Source organism: Aspergillus tubingensis (genome assembly GCF_013340325.1).
Source record: "Aspergillus tubingensis WU-2223L DNA, scaffold_7, whole genome shotgun sequence".
Lineage (NCBI taxonomy): Eukaryota > Fungi > Ascomycota > Eurotiomycetes > Eurotiales > Aspergillaceae > Aspergillus > Aspergillus tubingensis.
The window spans coordinates 3334398-3352392 of NW_023336281.1; the positions used below are offsets into that span (position 1 = coordinate 3334398).

The 17995-nt window shown below is 51.4% G+C and overlaps 7 protein-coding genes across 7 annotated transcripts; 5 read left to right on the forward strand and 2 right to left on the reverse strand.

Annotated features, from left to right (window-relative positions):
* Nucleotides 1-233: 233 nt before the first annotated feature.
* On the forward strand, nt 234-1745 carry AtWU_06062 (25S rRNA (adenine645-N1)-methyltransferase; the record flags this gene model as incomplete). Its single annotated transcript, XM_035501172.1, has 1 exon — nt 234-1745. One exon carries the CDS (start codon nt 234-236, stop codon nt 1743-1745), a length of 1512 nt encoding a protein of 503 aa, XP_035357065.1.
* A 259-nt stretch (nt 1746-2004) lies between these two features.
* pup2 (proteasome core particle subunit alpha 5) lies at nt 2005-3056 on the reverse strand (the record flags this gene model as incomplete). The annotated part of the gene is made up of 5 exons (XM_035501173.1): nt 2005-2284; nt 2374-2717; nt 2810-2888; nt 2958-2970; nt 3032-3056. 5 exons carry the CDS (start codon nt 3054-3056, stop codon nt 2005-2007), a joined length of 741 nt encoding a protein of 246 aa, XP_035357066.1.
* A 406-nt stretch (nt 3057-3462) lies between these two features.
* On the forward strand, nt 3463-6301 carry AtWU_06064 (gamma-tubulin-complex subunit SPC97; the record flags this gene model as incomplete). Its single annotated transcript, XM_035501174.1, has 4 exons — nt 3463-3850; nt 3920-5904; nt 5954-6171; nt 6220-6301. The coding sequence occupies 4 exons, from the start codon at nt 3463-3465 to the stop codon at nt 6299-6301; spliced, it is 2673 nt and encodes an 890-aa protein (XP_035357067.1).
* A 957-nt stretch (nt 6302-7258) lies between these two features.
* AtWU_06065 (SnoaL-like domain family protein) lies at nt 7259-8328 on the forward strand (the record flags this gene model as incomplete). The annotated part of the gene is made up of 3 exons (XM_035501175.1): nt 7259-7672; nt 7791-8004; nt 8123-8328. The coding sequence occupies 3 exons, from the start codon at nt 7259-7261 to the stop codon at nt 8326-8328; spliced, it is 834 nt and encodes a 277-aa protein (XP_035357068.1).
* A 2613-nt stretch (nt 8329-10941) lies between these two features.
* Nucleotides 10942-13517, forward strand: AtWU_06066 (class I SAM-dependent methyltransferase; the record flags this gene model as incomplete). Its single annotated transcript, XM_035501176.1, has 6 exons — nt 10942-11133; nt 11190-11351; nt 11414-11497; nt 11634-11755; nt 11832-12299; nt 13319-13517. 6 exons carry the CDS (start codon nt 10942-10944, stop codon nt 13515-13517), a joined length of 1227 nt encoding a protein of 408 aa, XP_035357069.1.
* An 887-nt stretch (nt 13518-14404) lies between these two features.
* On the forward strand, nt 14405-15661 carry AtWU_06067 (ribosomal RNA assembly protein mis3; the record flags this gene model as incomplete). Its single annotated transcript, XM_035501177.1, has 3 exons — nt 14405-14464; nt 14545-14817; nt 14888-15661. 3 exons carry the CDS (start codon nt 14405-14407, stop codon nt 15659-15661), a joined length of 1107 nt encoding a protein of 368 aa, XP_035357070.1.
* A 448-nt stretch (nt 15662-16109) lies between these two features.
* Nucleotides 16110-17946, reverse strand: AtWU_06068 (MFS transporter; the record flags this gene model as incomplete). The annotated part of the gene is made up of 5 exons (XM_035501178.1): nt 16110-16436; nt 16522-16808; nt 16868-17632; nt 17685-17719; nt 17771-17946. 5 exons carry the CDS (start codon nt 17944-17946, stop codon nt 16110-16112), a joined length of 1590 nt encoding a protein of 529 aa, XP_035357071.1.
* Between the last annotated feature and the right edge of the window lie 49 nt (nt 17947-17995).

Genomic DNA, 17995 nt, shown 5'->3' on the forward strand with positions numbered 1-17995 from the left:
GCAATACATTCCAAAAAGGGAATGGTGTACTGAAACCACTGTTCTGACCGCCCTTGTCCATATGGCAGAAAGCCGCCCGCTGCCATTCTCCGCCTTTTATTGCCAGAAATTTTTGGGATTTCTCCTCACCGTCCACGCCGATATTTCCGGTCTAGAGCCACCAGATTTTCCTTAGAGAGAGCCGAATAATCTGGAAGAGTCTTGCAGCGAAGGTCTTCGTTGAGAACACAATCATGTTCGCCGTCCCAGGCTGGTCCCTCGAGACCTCTGCTCTCAAGCAGCAGCAGGCCGAAGCGTCCCAGAAGCAATCTTCGTCCAAGAGCTCAACTGGGGCTAATAGTACCCCCATCAACAACAGGGACAAGAAGCGCAAGCGCGAAGATCATGTCACCAAGGGCAATGTGGATGAGATGTACCGTCGGCATATCGAGGGCCAGAAACCGACTCCCAAAGGCCAGAAGCAGAATGCGAACAACAATGCCGTGAAGGCTGATAAGAAGCCTAAGAAGGGTGGAGATGCTCAGGGAAAGCAGAGTCAGGAGACGAAAGAGCAGCCCAAAGAAAAGCCCGAGACTACCGGGGAGGAAGGGAAGCCCGCCAACAAGAAGCAGAGGAAGAACAAGAACAAGAACAAGGACCAGCAGCAAGAAGCTTCAACTGAGACTCCAGCCGCGGAGTCCCTGCCGGTTGCTCCACCGAAAACAGAAGCCATCCTTACTCCTCTCCAACAAGCTATGCGACAGAAGCTGATCTCATCCCGATTCCGCCATCTGAACGAGACGCTCTACACGACACCCTCAGCCAAGGCCTTTGAGCTTTTTAGCGCGAACCCGGAACTGTTCGACGAGTACCACGCTGGCTTCTCTCGCCAGGTCAAGGAGTCCTGGCCTTCCAACCCTGTCGATGGCTACATCAAGGCCTTCCGCGGTAGAGGGGCAGTCCGTGGTCCTCCCAAAAAAGGAAAGTTCGACAACAAGCGGAATTCCGCTCTCGCGCTTCCTCGTCGGCCCAACGGGCTGTGCACCATTGCTGACCTTGGCTGCGGTGACGCCCAGCTCGCCCGCGCTCTGTTGCCTTCCGCCCAGAAGCTGAACCTCAAGCTTCTCAGCTACGATCTTCATGCCCCCGAGGGCTCTCCGATCACCAAGGCAGACATCTCCAACCTCCCATTGGCCGACGGCTCTGTCGATGTGACTGTCTTCTGTCTCAGTCTGATGGGCACCAACTGGGTTTCTTTCGTGGAGGAAGCATGGCGGGTCCTGCGCAGTGACGGCAAGGGCGAGTGCTGGGTCAGTGAAGTCAAGAGTCGCTTTGGTAAGGTGCACCGCAAGAAGGCACAGATTGGAGCGAAGAAGCCGCTCAGCAAGTCCGAGAAGAAGAAGCTCAAGAAGAAGGCTGGTGATGATGAAGGCTCAGACGTGGATGACGCAGATATCTATGCTGAAGATGCTCGTCCTGCTGACAATGACGATGAGACGGATATTTCTGCTTTCGTGGAGGTGTTCCGCACGCGAGGCTTCGTTCTGAAGCCCGAGTCAGTTGACAAGTCCAATAAGATGTTTGTGAAGATGGAGTTCGTCAAGGCGGGTGGTGCTCCTACCAAGGGTAAATATGCCTCGACGACAGGCGCGGCTGCTGGTCCTGGAAAGAAGAGGTTCATCGACAGGTCGGCTCTCGCTGACAAAGGGATGACTGCGGAGGAAGAGGCCGCTGTTCTCAAGCCTTGTGTCTACAAGATCCGGTAGATAGCTGTGATCGGAACTTGGGTGTTACAATTACTAGCCATCTGTATATACTATGATATCATCGGCTGCTTGTTTGGTCATTAGAAAAAAGTTAGGTTGCAATTAAAAGAAGGCCGGGGCATTTAAGCATTCAAAGTCATTAGACGAGGTCGTTGTTCTTTTCTATGGATACCAAGACAATTACCAGTCCGGACAGGACGAACTATTGCTGATATACTCGTTGGCCCATTATATCTTCATGCTTAGAGGCCCTCCTCCCTTATTGGTTGCTGCCCAGCTGCGCAACAGCCCGACCCATCTCCTCATCATCGTAAATACGGAAGCCCTTCTCCTTAGTCACACTAGCGAGCTGAACATTCTTCGCGTCCAGCTTCTCCTCCATGACCTGCTTCAGCGTCTTGAGAACCAGAGTCTCTGCCTCACCCAGCGTCAAGGAACGATGGTATTCATTCTGCAGCTCCGCCTGCGCACCCTCGCTTCCGGACCCGATAGCCTTCGCATCATATCGGTAGAACGTTCCGGACGGCTCCGCGTGGTATCTAAAATAAGCAGGATCGATCAGTACACACTTTCCCAGTAACTGGCTCACAGTCCCGCAGGTGAGTAAGCAGGAAAACATCCAACATACAGTTGCGGACCATCCTCATCAATACCAGCAAGCAGCAAGGCGACACCGAAAGGCCGACTCATGACGCTCTCCTCGTCATCTCCCGTCTCTCCGAATCGCAGGGCCAGGTCACAGATGGCCTGGGTGCAGCTCTCGACTCTCAGCGGCTCGGCGTAGTGGAAGGCATGGTTCTGGCATTCGACACGGGCGTGCTCGACCAGGGACCGGGCATCTGCCTGCAGACCGGACATGGCACAGCCAATGTGTTGGTCGATCTCAACGATCTTCTCGACGGAGGAGGCCTCGAGGAGGCTGGAGGTGACACGCTTCTCGACACCTAGGATGACACCTTCGGAGGTGGCGACCTAGAAGTATGTTAAAATGAATGAAGGGTATGAGTGTAGTTGATGGTTTGGAGCGGCTTCAGATGTAGTCGGGCAGGAACAGATGCACGTACACCGATCGCTGTTGAGCCCAGCTTGATAGCTTCGAGAGAGTATTCGACCTGGAACAAACGCCCCTCCGGAGAGAAGGTGCTGTTATCGCATGGTTAGACACTGTATGTATTCGCATTGCTATGCAGGAAAGGGGCATCAGAGTCGTACTTGATTCCACGGTCTGTCAAGGAAAGCTGTTAGTTAGATGACCGCATCAGAGGGGGAGGTCTGACGGAGCTTACCGTATTCTGAGCGGGCAATGAACATGTTGGATTATGTGGGAGATGTAATGACAATTAGTGGGATGGAGGTAAGGTATGGAAGAATGGGGGAGAAAGACGAGATTGGGATGTAGGAGATAGAGGGAGGAGGGTAGAGTTGGCAGCAGCTCTTGGGGAAGCTCGGGCGAAGCTGTTGCGGTTGTCTACGCAAGTCCGGCGAGTGCCTGGCGGAGAGGGCGGTCGCTGCCCCAGGCCGCAGTCAGGCATCCACGGGCGACTGTTTGCTTTGCCCGGATGGAACCCAAAACTACGGCTTCGGGACGTGTAGTCCGGGTCCAATGGTTGCTGTTTCTCCCCAGGATTTGAAATTACACACTGTTCACTTCATTCAATGGTGTTAGTGGCACAGGCTGCATGATTGTCCCTCCTATCTTCCTCGACCTTGCGGGACCATGTCCGTCAATGAGCGTCGCGCCAGCTACATGAGCGCCCCGAGACCCCGCGTTGCGTCCAACCGCGTCGCCGACGCTGAGAAGCCCGGTCTGCGCAGCGCTGCTTCCCCCTTGCAATCGGAGAATATAGACCATCGCGGGAGCACCTCCAGCCAGAAAACCAGATCGTCCCGCGACCAACAACCTATCGTCAGCGACAAGCGTACCGAGCGAATGGCGATGCATACGCGAGACAAGTCCCAAGTCCGAACGAGGAACCCGGTCAAGGAGTCGTCCAGTGCAGGCAATAGAGGTGAATTCATGGAGAGGTCCCGATCTAAACGAGGACCGAGTCAACCTGAGGGGGCCAGCCCCAATTCCCGAAAGAAGGATAAGCAACCGGTGGAGAGTCAGTTTCACTTCCTTGAGCTGCTGACAGGTTTAGAGATGTTCGCGCGCTAACTATATATTGCTCCAGCTCCATGGAACCCTCAGGCTTCGTTAATGCCCCATTCCACAGCACCGTTAGCTAGTCGAGTATCGTTTCCTCCTTTGGCTTCCGCTCTGCCTCAATCGCTTCAACCAACACCGCTTCGCGAGCTCTCAGCCGATGCGCAGGAAAAGGCGATACTGGAGGATTTGCTTTACGTTTTTATGGGATTTGAGGGCCAATACATTCATTACCGGTCATATGACCCGTCCCAGGAGAAGGACAGGTTGACGGGACCTTCTTTCCAGCTACCCTCGGGAATGGACCCGACCCTAAAGGAGCTTACACTATCGACCCTGAAAATAGCGACTCATTACAGTGCGCTAGAATCATTTGTGGAGGTACAGAGCCGCGCAGAATACGGAGCAGTCAGCCATGCGCTATGTGCGACGATTCGGAAATTACTCAAAGAGTACCTGGTCCTCGTTGCCCAGCTAGAACACGAATTACTGAACAACCCGAGCTTCACGCTACATGTTCTTCATTTACACCTCATGCCGACGAGCCAATGTTTGGCTCAGCTGTATACTTTGGGTCAGGAGCTACTTCGACGGAACGGACTCTTAGACCAAGATCTCGACGAGTCAATCGACGATTTTGACGATGTGGACAATATCCTGGAACAACTCAAAGAGGGTGGAGAGCTTGTACCTGGGGCAATGTCTAGCAAAAGGATCTGCAAAGGCGGCAATGTTTTGCGGCTCCTTACTGAGCAACTGACGACATTTTCAGGCGACCCGACCACGAAAGCTCTCTTGGAAAGGCTGCTTCGGGACGCTAGTCGGCCGTACATGACAATGCTTAATGAATGGTTACACCATGGAGGTATCAAGGACCCACATGGTGAGTTCCTTGTTAAAGAGCAAAAGTGGATCAAGCGGGAGAAGCTCGAGGAAGATTACACAGACGAATACTGGGAGAAGCGATATACAATTCGCGAAAACGAGGTTCCACCACAACTCGAAAGCGTCAAGGACAAAGTACTTCTGGCCGGAAAGTACCTGAATGTTGTGCGAGAATGTGGTGGCGTCGATGTTAGCAAAGCAGTGAAAGATGTTCCAAAAACCCTCGACGACCCTCGCTTCTTAGAGAACGTCAACGCAGCCTACACGTATGCCAACGCATCGCTGTTGAACCTTCTCCTCACGAAGAACTCCCTTACGACCCGCTTCCGTTCCCTCAAGCACTATTTTTTCCTAGATCGGTCCGACTTCTTCTCCTACTTTCTCGAGCTCGGCGCATCTGAACTACGCAAGCCCGCCAAGAATGTCAACGAAAGCAAGCTCCAATCGCTTCTCGATTTGGTATTGCGACAGCCCGGGAGTATCGCGGCTCAGGACCCATTCAAGGAAGATGTCAAGGTCCGAATGAACAAGGTCGGGCTCACGAAATGGCTGATGCAGGTTGTCAGCGTTTCCGGCATCGATCAAGACAATCCGGAGGCGGCCATCGAGAAGTACCAGGCACCTACAAGCCAGAGTGCAGAGGATGACAAGGATATATTGGGCTTCGATGCGTTGGAGCTGGATTACTCTGTTCCATTCCCGCTATCCCTTGTAATCAGTCGCAAAACGGTTCTCCGGTACCAGCTGATTTTCCGACACATACTGTCACTCCGTCACATTGAAACCATGCTTGTCACATCGTGGCTAGACCAGAGCAAGGTCATTGCCTGGAGGCACAAGTCCTCTGACCGACGACTAGAGATGTGGAAGAGGCGAGCGTGGAACTTGCGGTCCAAGATGTTGGTGTTTGTCCAGCAGCTCCTTTACTTTTGCACGGCGGAGGTCGTAGAGCCCAACTGGCAGAACCTCATGGACCGGGTAAATGGCACTGACGCCGACGGCTCAGAGGTGACTGTCAATGGCACCAAACAAGTCAATCGCACTGTGGACGAGCTGATGCAGGATCATGTGGACTTTCTGGATACATGCCTCAAGGAATGCATGCTGACGCAGGCTAAGCTGCTCAAGGTTTGTCAACAAGCCTACTATGATCCCATCCCTACTAATAATCGACCAGATCCACCATCGACTCATGACCTGCTGCACCATGTTCTCCTCCTGGGCCACATCCTCTCTTGCGCGCGCGCTTGCTTCAGCGGACCCTGACTTGGCGGGAAACAAAGCCGCTGGTTCAGATGGGCGAGGATATGACCCGTCCCGTATCGACAAGCTGGAGGAGACGCTGAGACGATGCGAGGAGCATTTCAACCGGCATCTGCGGATTCTGATGGACAGGTAAGAATACCTTTCATGCTGTTGACGACAACGCTAATGGTAATGTAGCTTGAACTACTACGCTGCGACTGAAAGTGTCGTTCTTCTTAAGCTGGCGCATGCCTTGAGCGCGATCAGTAAAGACGACTGAAGCGAGAACCTTACTATCTCCACTGAAAGGTTCCGAGGGTAACCTCACCACTTTCGCAGTTTGGAATAATATTCAAGCCGATGATCCTCTACAGCACGCGGCGACGTCTGGCACCTAACACAGCCGTGCGAGACCGTCCCTTAATGAGGGACTTCTACAGGCCCATCCCAAAGCCATATAGGCCGCGCTTGCGAACAGCAGTGCAGAGACGAATTGGGAGTTTCTGCACACAACCTCACCTCACCCCTTCACCCCTCTATAGTTTTTTGTTTTATTACCTATGTGTTAGCCACGGCAAGGCTGGAGTATCAGGAAGAAAGACGGACGGACGGGACATGCTTGACGCCCGATGATGATTTGCGAATACCCACTACTCTACTGAATAATGCAATGCAATGAATGACATATTATGAACGAACAAAATCACACCTAAATTTCCGCCCCGAATGATCCATAGTCCCGTTCTATGGCTATGAGTCAATAAGGCAACCCGGAATCGGAATCCCTCGGATGGAATCCCCGACCGTGACTGCTGTCACCCAGTAATGAGTATCGCAACGCTTACCAGAAGAGTATTAGTTTTGCATCATTCCAATCCATAGGAAGATAAAGATAGTGACAGTAAGCTCGCGCTCTCACCATCTAAGACATGTAGAATATAAGCCTGCGAACCCGATCGCGAATACATCGGAGAATAATAACAACAATAGTAATAATAAGCACGGCAAATATCGATGCATCAGATCACCTGCCAGTGACATGATCTCACTTAATAGAGGAATGAATGAATATATGAACCCCTTGTATCCCTCCCATTTCCCCTCCCCCTCCCCCTCACTGCACCATCATCGTGACATCTAAACACCATACCATCTTACCTATACAAAACCCCCCAACAACCCTCCACCCAAACACCAACACCAACGCCACCAACACCAAGAATACACAACCATCAATATGCCCTCCCTCCTCACAACCCTCAAATCCACCCTCCCCCTCCCCCTCCCCATCCCCCAATCCTGGCTCCAATCCCCATCCCGCCAAACAATAACACTAACCACCCTAACAACCCTCCTCCTCCCCCTCCTCTACAAAAACTACAAAACCTACCTATCCTACGGGCCCGGCGGCGCCCCATACAACCTTCTAGGCTGGTTCGGGGTGACATTCCTCCTCTACCCATTCGGACGCAACATGACCAGCACGACAATCTACGAGAAGAAGATCGCGAACGGCGAGACGCAATCATACCTCTCCGAAGACACGGTAGATTTGCTCAACGCTTTGAAGAGGGAGAAGAGACCCGCTGTCGGACCGCATTATGTGCCGCAGCGCCAGGTGGAGGAGTTTGCGGGGGAGGAGGTGAAGATGGTGTGTATCTTTCCATTTCTTTATTTCTTTCTTTGAATTGAAATTGCTTCATCTTTGGTTGGAAAATGTATATTCAAGAAGAAGTGGAAGACTAGACTAATAAATAGTATGTGTGTAGTACCTCGACTCGCAATTCTACGCCCTCGCAGAGCAGAACCCGCAATTAATCAAAGTTGCCGATTCGCGATTGGAGCTGCATGCGGGTGCGATATTCCTTGCGACGGAGGAGTTGGCTAATAGGAATGAGACGACGAGGAAATTGAATGGCGAGTGTGTGCATGTCCATCGCTTGAAGGATTATTCGTTGCATATGGTTTTGGCCCCTGCCGATTGTGAGTTCTTCCTTTCCCTTTTGTTTATCTGAGTTTGACAGTGTTCGGCGTGTCTGTGTTTGGATGTGTGGATGGACTGGTCTCTTTGTTTTCTGGATACTGGTGCTGATTTCTGCAGGTAAGAAAGTTTTCGATGCTGGCTGGGGTCAGAGACATGGGTTCAGTGGTGTGGAGATTCCCAGGGCTTTGATGGGCGGTAAATTGATCCAATTGCCATCTGAGTATGTGTTGATCTATGCGCCGAGGACGAAGGAGGAGGTTACTTTGGTGCTGAGTCTTATGAAGGCCAGTCTGAGGTATTTGACTGGCGAGGAGGTGAAGTGAAGAAAGAATATTCCGAAGGAAAGGAAGTACTCGGCAAGGTCGGGTGTGTTACGTATAGCATGACCCATTGTATAATACACTAGTCAAATTTTGTACGCTAAAAAAAAGAAGAAAGCGCCCCTCTCTCACTCATGTGAACTCATATATTTTCCTGCATAATAAGGTGGTGATGATCAGGGCACCATGGATTACTAGTTCCGAGACGGACACTTTGAGACGCATATTCCAATCCTGAAAACCTTGCAGTGGATGTGCCAAAAACGATAGAACGAGAACACCTACCTTCAGCACTACATAACGCCCCTCATCTATTAGATATTCTTCACGATCCTTCAGACTTCAAGTCTGTTGACAGTAGCACTACTGACAACTGCCGCAAATATAGTGGGCACTGCCCCAGGGCACTAGCGGGCCTAACCGCCCCGTAGATAGGCCCCGACGGCAGGCCTTCCCCTACCCGAAGCTGAACCATGGTTCTGGGTTTGCCGCCAACTATCTGCGTGCCCTGTGCCCATGTCCTCTTCCCATGTCAGACCCGACGGCATGGATGCTCTAATCTCAAGCCCGTCTGACGGCTTGACATGCATGACCTCCCTGTCTGCATGCATGGGTTGCGCTCGGGGAATATCATGGCCACATCAGTGCACGCTCTTGGCACAAAGCTAATGGAACAGACGGGTCGGCCATTTGTCCCCATCGAAGCCACCAGCAATTCGGCTGAATGGCAAACCGCGTTTCATGTGTCACCTCTGCGGAGCCCGGCCGTTCGTCACAGGAATGCTTTCTCCTCGGGTTTGAGTCTCCTATTGTATTCGAGACTGGGTCACGGTATAGGGGAGAGGAAGGAGTCAGTACCGGACCTGATATGGGGACAGTGCTGTATCGGCCGTTTCCCAGAACAGTTGTGTCTAAAAGTCTCCGCATCCTTTAGGTCCCGATCATCTGTCGCTCAGTTGGACTCAAAGTCACTGTTCATTCGCCACGGGAGACGCCATTGGTCTGTCCTTCAGGGGCGGTCGCACGCCAAAAACTCTGCCAGCCTCGACGTGAACCGGCCATCTCAGGTTGCTGTTAGTCGCATTTACTAAGCCCTTAGATCATTGCGCGATACCAAAAGAAGCGGTGAGTGTGTGGATGCAGGGCGAGTGTCATAATAAGAAGGAGCAAGAAAATCCTGCATCGAAATTGGCCGGGCTAGTGGCAGACTTAGCACCTCCCCGACCTTTTAGATTCGCCTACCTGTGCTTTACAATCGTTCAGCAGACAACCCCACCTGTTTTAGCATTGATGCCGTCATATATTATGTCCCTGAATATCTTGTATGGTAGTAGAAATCCCAGGTGGTCGCCGTGATGGAGAGTCGTTTCTGCCTTGAACGTGACAGCGGGACGAATCCAGGAATCCTGACGGCTCTGCGCCTCCAAACCCCGAGAAATCTTTGGCCTCCAATAAATGCGACGGGACTAGGTGACCCTAACTTTGAGTCTTTGACTGGCTCCTTGAGTGGAGCTCAGAATTTTTGACAGTTTCAACCCCCTCCGGCCTCGCTTTGCTTCCCCCCTCCCCTGTGCATGAATATGGTCATACAGAATATGACCTATGAGCGGTTGAACAATGCAGTTCATTCGTAACGTCCCACCACCTCATTTGCCTGGGTGCAGCCTCGCACACTTACAGTCAGGCTCATATCTGAACCAGATGAATCACAAGGCTGTCATCTATAGTTACTTGACAAAAAAGATTCTCTGTGTGGCTATCAAGTTCTTAGTTTGTGGCTTAGGAAGTAGACTCACTAGTACTTGGCTTGGCTCATGCGACACAGCTTCCTTTGCATCTGAGCAGGCACGATACGAGCCTAGTAACAACAACAAACTTTCTGCGCCCCGGTCATCGCGAGGAAGACAGCGCGAATCCTTCGCCTTATGGACAAGGGAAACGAGCCGATGAATGGTCAAAGCCATTGTGCCACCGGCCTTCCAGGTTTGCAGCCGGTCGTGGCCTACAGGCTGGGCCCAAGGAGTCATCCTGGGCTACCCATATGCTTATTCTGTCGGAATTCTTGACCCCTCCGGAAGGGACTATCAGCCCCTCCTTCCCCTGGACCATAGTAGCAATCTATCCAATGCCCGAATAAGCATGTATTCGACCCAAGCAAGGCGTACACCCAACAATCCACGAAATAGTGTAGTTAGATCATGGATTATCCTGAATCCGGTCTTGCTTTCTCGGAAATACGTTTCAGGACCAACCTGCCAATGATATATGGTTTTTGGTCTTTCTGCCCCCAGTCAGATGCTTGGTCCTGCATAGAGCGGAAATTTCCATCATCCGTACTAAAACGTACGGACGCTGAGTCCCGCATAGTAAGTACTCCCCCAGCTCGTTCAGCGAGGCCAAGATAGTACTTCCTTGTCTGTGCCCAGTGGGACTTTTATCGCCCTCCGAATTCTGGTGCGTGCCGCATCAACCGCTTTTGGAACATCCACTGAGCACACAGCCTCCATTGCACCTTCTCCCACATTATAGAAACCCCTTTTGCACTGAATTTCTTTTGCCACACATCAACATAACCACCTCAGCACATATACAGTTTCCCTGGGGAACGAAATAACGATGACGTACACAGCCCGTTGCCATGACCCGTGCGTGCTGTCAGGAGAGACTAACCTTCTTCCATCAACAAGGAGCCCTGACTCGCAGACGGAAAATTTGGACGAGACGTATCGGCACACAATAACCGTTCACGGACGCGAATACCAGCAATACTCGATTGATAATGAGATATCCTTTCAGCCAGTTGATCGTGTAGAAGCCAACAACCTTGCGCCACAAAAGGCCATGGCTGACTTCCCTCTTACTAGGATGAAGCGAATCGGCTCGAGCTCCAGAATAAAGTCTTCAACAAGATCTTTGATAATCGGCTGATCTTCCCGCGAAACTGTGAGCCGCAAAGAGTTCTTGACTGTGGTCACGGCGCGGGGTCCTGGGCTATCCAGGTAGCAGAAGAATTTCCAGAATGCGAGGTTAGATCCGGGCAAGTAGCGCTGTCATTTTCTGAATGACTAACGGCATAACTGAATTAAAGGTCATCGGTGTTGATATATCCCCTCATATGATACCAGATGGCGACGATGATGATTTTGATGTGGCGGAAAATTTGGAGTTTCAAGTAAGGCTCCTTCTTCTCTCCTGACACCTATGAGTGTGCCTCTGCACAGTGCCAGAGCACACAATCCCTCTCAAAATTGAAACCTATGTTTGTCAAACTGTCCCCATCCAGATGAATCTAATCTTTGATTCCGTAGGTCGACGATCTGAACCGGCCCTTTACCTTCCCCCCTAGATATTTCGATCTCGTCAATTCGAGGATGATGGCAACAGGTATCGATGGATCCCGATGGTCGTCATACATACAAGACATCAAAAGGTCCGGTTGTAAGGAGCGGGCCCTAGGGTCACGGATGCTGTGAAGATAATGCGAGACTGACTTCAAGGTGGAATAGAGTTCTGAAACCAGGCGGTTGGGTGCAGTTGGTCGAGATCTACTTCAACGTCCAGTCGGACAACGGTTCGCTCACGGAGAAGCACGCATTGAGACAGTGGAGTACAAAGCTCATGAGCTCAGTGGAAGACGTCAAAGATCTTCGTGTAGGCACCCGCCTCAGAGATCTCCTGCTAGCAGCAGGGCTGAAGGAAGTCGAATCCACGATGATACCTGTCCCCCTCTGCGAATGGTCCAGCGGTGAGTTCTTCCAAGCCAGTATTAGTGGAAAAACCTCTGACAATCCAGTAGAACCGAGGATGCGGGACATAGGCAAAGCCAGCCGCAAGATCACCAGACACCTGCTCACCGCAGTAGCACTCTACCCCTTGACCCAACGCCTGCACATGTCGCACGACGAGTTTCAGCAGCTGATCGACCAAGCACAGAAAGAGGCGGAAAACCCGAGCCTGAAAACATATTTCCCTTTGTAAGTGGGTCGTTCGAATGGTCCAAATTCAGGCTGACGATTCAGGTACGTTGCTATCGGACGAAAGCCATCATAGAGGGTCTTATGGTTGGAGTAGCGGTCTTGCAAATGCAAAATTGGGGACGCAGCAGATCGGGGATATCGTTGGGGTGCATTGATGGGAACCGGTACTGTTTAGGTATTGACTTCGAGGTCGGAGTTCGAGATAAGCTAGACAATGCCCAGCCAAAGAAGCCCCTTCACACATTTTTCCTCCGCAATAAGCTTTCATTTGATCAGCAGATTAGAGCCCCAGTATACCATCACGCATATTTCGAAGACTCTCCATCCCAGTGATCTTCTTTGAAAGCCTGTTATGACGCCAAGAAGTTTCCAGACGTTTTTAAATCACCGTGGTCGAGTCCTGCGGGCCACCAAAGCCGTCCCAGGCCTGGACAAGCATAGAATTGCCGGAGTAATGAGTCCAGTGGTACTGGTGAAAGTGATGGAGTTCACTTGAGGTATCTCGAGCGATGCACTAACGGATTGAGTTCGGGATCTGGCTGGACTTGGCTTCTACTAAATCAAGAACAGGAAGGAGCTATGCGGACAGGGCAGGAACCATGCTCATTGCAACTGACTGGACAGATGAATAGAGAGACAAACGGAAGCTGGCCATTACCATTGCTGACGACCACCGATGAGGGGAGTGATGGGCCAGCCACCACTAATAAAGAATCACCCCACCAAGAGGGAAGTGCCGGTGGTAAATCGGGTGGCTCAATTAGCTCATCTCGGAAGGTGAATTGCGGATATTGAACGAGTCATGAATGGGGAGGGAAAGAGCAGAGCTAACACTCCAGGAATGACTATGAAATGATGGAACCACAAAGTTCAGGGACACAAAGGGGTAAATCAAGGAGGAAGAAGAAAACAAGATTTACGGCGACGAGAAGAGAGGAGGAAACAGCGTTTCGGGACGGAACCAGAGCCACGGGTCCAGGTGTGCCTGAGTCCTGCCCACGGACTGACTCGATCAGAAATGACCGCCCCAAGATAAGCTCAGGCCCAGATGCTCTCCTCGCAGCGACCCGCGTCTGGATAACAGTCCGCGAGGACTTCTTTCAAGAGCACATGGGGCAAGACAATGGTCTACGCAGTCATTGCCAGCCCGTCCTTAATGGATCGAGCCCCGTCGCCCCATTTGGGGTGCTCCTTTGGGCCTTGACGCGATGGTAGCCTTGACCTATCCTACCAGCAGAAAGGACTCTTACTGCTGCATATTTACCGGAGCATGTACCTCGCTCTGTTACTACAATAGACTGGCCATGGGTGCTTATTTGGCGTTTCCACATCCCCCTTCGCCTATTGATCTCCCGTCATTTCAGTCCGATTTAGAGCAGACTGCCGCACAAGCCCCAATGATACCCAGGGCCGCTCACAGGAGCCATTGTCAACCAGCCAGGTTCAAGGAATGCTCAATGACCACTTCAAGCCGAGGAGCGATGATGGCAAATCCATCATAGCCCGAAACATCCAGGCAGGCCGAAGTCATACAGCTACCCATTTTCATGGAATGAACACAGATCTTTGGTGACCCGCTTTGGCGATGGGCCCAAATGGGTCGGGATCAGAGAATAGCAGCACGTCGCTTAATTAAACAGGGGCTTCTCCGTAATTCTACGAGAAGGTCGCACCAACCACCAGGATTTGATACATCAAATCCCCGTATCATATCGATCGAACAACCAAAAGCGTCCCTTACTGCAGCTGGTTTACCCGTCAGACATGTTGGACCTCTCCTTGCGCGATGGAATGCCTACAAGAATTAGTGAATGATCAGAAACATGCCCCATAGCCCAGACCATAGTGACGCCGTAGCCACCCGTAAGAGCCTCCATCACACAGACGCTCGATCATCATCTCAGTCGCGCTTGGGCGCTTACGGCGGGAATCTCATACAGGCCTTGATGCCTTGTTTAAACCTTAATTTACAGGCACCAATGGGCTACCCAATCGGGTAAGCACCCGCGGGGACTCAGAAAAAGTTGGCCGCCATTCGATCATCAACTCCAAGTCTCCCTCCATCACCGTCGCAGATCACAAGAGCCACCCCTGGACTCATCATGCCTTCCACCTACAAGAGGGACAAACCGTGGGACACGGATGACATTGACAAGTGGAAGGTATGCTCTACCACACAATAACCCAAGACAGCGAAGGTCTCAAACCAGTCCGAAACTAACTGCAAATTTGTTGCGACCAGGTCGAACCCTTCCAACCCGATGACAATGTCGCCGGTAGTTTCGCTGAAGAATCTTCCTTCGCCACTCTGTTCCCCAAGTACCGTGAAGTCTACCTGAAGGAAGCATGGCCCGTTGTGACAAGAGCGCTCGAGAAATTCGGTATTGCCTGCACGCTGGATTTGGTCGAAGGTAGCATGACCGTCAAGACGACCCGAAAGACGTTCGATCCTGCTGCGATCCTCAAGGCCCGTGATTTGATCAAGCTGTTGTCGAGAAGTGTGCCGGTGCAACAGGTAAACACCTTGAATAATGATTCTAGGATTATCCAATAAAACAACCCTACTAACACACTAAACTAAATAGGCTCTTAAAATCCTCGAAGACGACGTCGCATGCGACATCATCAAGATCCGCAACCAAGTCCGCAACAAGGAGCGCTTTGTCAAGCGTCGCCAACGTATTCTCGGCCCTGGTGGTTCCACCCTAAAAGCCCTAGAGCTGCTTACAAGCACCTACATCCTGGTCCAGGGTAACACGGTCGCCGCCATGGGCCCTTACAAGGGTCTTAAGGAAGTCCGCCGCATCATCAACGACTGCATGGCCAACATCCACCCCATCTACCACATCAAGGAACTCATGATCAAGCGCGAACTGGCCAAGGACCCCACCCTGGCGAACGAATCCTGGGACCGCTTCCTGCCCAACTTCAAGAAGCGCACGCTCTCCAAGCGTCGCGTGCCGTTCAAGGTCACCGACAAGACGAAGAAGGTGTACACTCCTTTCCCTCCGGCACCGGAGAAGAGCAAGGTGGATCTCCAGATCGAGTCGGGCGAGTACTTCCTGTCCAAGGAGGCGAAGGATCGGCAGCAGAAGGAGGAGGTCATGGAGAGACAGCGGTTGAAGCGCGAGGAGAAGATGAAGGAGCGCGAGAAGGCGTTCGTGCCGCCCGAGGAGGTGGACGCTGCGGAGGAGAAGAAGAAGGAGAAGAAGGAAAAGAAGGAGAAGAAAGAGAAGAAGAAGCGGAAGCGCGACTCCGAGGCCGCGGATGTAGATGGCGACGATGGTGCCGAGAAGAAGGAAAAGAAGAAGAAGAAGAAGTCCAAGTCGAAAGAGGATGCGTCGGATGGCGAGGCGTGATGCTGCTCCTGCTGCAGTTGCTGCCTCATCCTTTTGACCTGATATCCTCTGTCGGTCTCTGTTTTCTTTCCTTTGCTTCGGTTATCACCCTTCGTATACTACGTTCGATATATAAGGCGCTTAGGCATAGCATGGGCTGGAGTTTTCTTTCACTTTATTCTTCTCACTTATGCCCCTTGCTGTTATTTGGGAAGGGGTCAAAAAAAGCCTGTGTTGAGTGGGATTGGTCATGTATAACTTACTGAGTTGGGAGCTTTTAGTCTTTCCAGCTGGCTTTATCTGATATGGTACGAGGATTAAATAGTTTTATGATTGTTTCATACTAGTAGCCAACCCATACTACTCGTAGCATCCTCATCACGTAGAACACCCCATCAGCATAGTAACCAAACAGACACTTCCACTATCAAATACATAACCAAAACCCTCACTACCCCCAACAGAAAACCTACTCCTCCTCCACCTCCTCCCTCCCCTTCAAAAACACCCTCTGTTCCTCCCTACTCACGCCCAAATCCAAAAACACAACCAAGAACCCAAAACTAAGCACACTCAACCCGAAAAGGAAATAAAACGGCGTGGAGCTATTCCCCGACGGCGAAGCATCAATAATAGCGCTTGAAACGAGCGGGCCAATAAATGAGGACGTCTTGCCCACGATACTGAACAGACTGAAGAAGAGGAATTCGTGGCCGCGAGGTGTAACTTCTGATATCATTATCTGGGAGTAGCTGTACCAGGGGCAGACGAAGAGGCCGTAGTAGGCTTGGTAGAGCTGCATCGTTGTCAAAGGGGTTAGTTTAGTTGTTGGAGAGGTATGTAGTATGTTGTAGTAGTATATATTGAAGGGGTGGACTCACCCAAACTTCCCAGAGATGGTGGAAGCCGAACTTCTGGGTCCAGATGCCTATCATGCCCCAACCGTCGAGGAGGATGATGGCGATAGCGATCAGGTTGAACATGGTTTTGGTGCTGAGGTTGAGGCGTTTTTGCGCGTACCAGAAGGCGTAGATGCCGATGGCTTGGGCTGCGATGCCGACTAGGAGGAGATAGGTCAATTGGAGTGTGTTGTAGGAGACGATGCTGTTTTGCAGGGTCGATATGACGGTCACTGTTGTGTTGAGGGAATCGCCCAGGAGGAAGTAGCCTGTAGTATGTATGTCAATTGTCTGAGTGTGATTTACAGGAATGAAGATATATCCATACCAATAAGATATATAACGCTCTGTTTCAACTTCCAGACCTGTCTCGCCGCATGTACGAGCTGCTTCAACCCGGCAGTAACGATATTGCTTCCCTGGGGATCCTGTCCTGGACGTCTCTTCTCCAGAACGAACCACGGTAACGAGACGAGAAGCCAAACGCCACTAGCGAAAGCTATAAGGACGCTTAATCCCCAGTTATTGTTGCTCTCGCTAGCATCGACGTTCAATGCGAACATAATCCCCACAATGACAGCTAGCACGAACAGCTCTCCTACCGATTGCACATAGAAAGCAATGTTGGCAAGCTGACTGCGCTTCATCGTGTCAACATGGTCGTATTCGTCTCTGGAGATACTTCCCGCGACATATTGCTCCGCGACGTCCTTCATCTCCTTCGTGTTCCGCGCGAGACCGGGAAACGCTGCCGTCCAGAAAGTCAGCGTGGTCTGGTAGGCGATCAGCCCGACGATGTAGAGTCCGACTCCGACGTGCCATTTGTCGGCTTCGTGTACACCCAGCCAAGCGAAGCCGATGGCGTATGCGACGATCGATAACACGATCAGGATATTGGGTCTCCAGTTGCCAAAGTCTGCGAAACTGCCAATTATGAGGAAGAGAACGACTTGGATGGCGAAGGAGATTCCGTTGCTTAGCAGGACGATGCTGTCTATGGATCGTTGTCTTCCGGCGAAGTATAGGGTGCCTTGATCGCCTGCAGCCTGGGAGAGGAGGTTTTGGCAGGCAGTGGGTGCAAAGTCGGTATTTGCTGTTAGCTTTCTCTGTGGGAAAATAGCCGCGAATGAAATATAATGGCTTACTGAATAGAGAGAGGCCATTGTTGCCTATGTAGTAACTGATAGCTGTTGTTTAGTACCAAGTACACGGAATATTGTCTATAACGCACGCATAATAAGCCCAGATCTCCCATCTGGTTGTGCGATATTTGTCCTCAATCTGGTCGGGCGCAACTCGTTGCTCGACATCTTTGTCCTGGTCCAGTTCATGCACCACATTCAATTCTTTAGGGTTGTGTTCATCTTGAGAAGGTGGATGATTGGAGGAAGAGTTAAGAGAAGACATTGTCAGGATTGCTTGACAAACTCACCCTCTCACTCTGGTTTGTGATCGA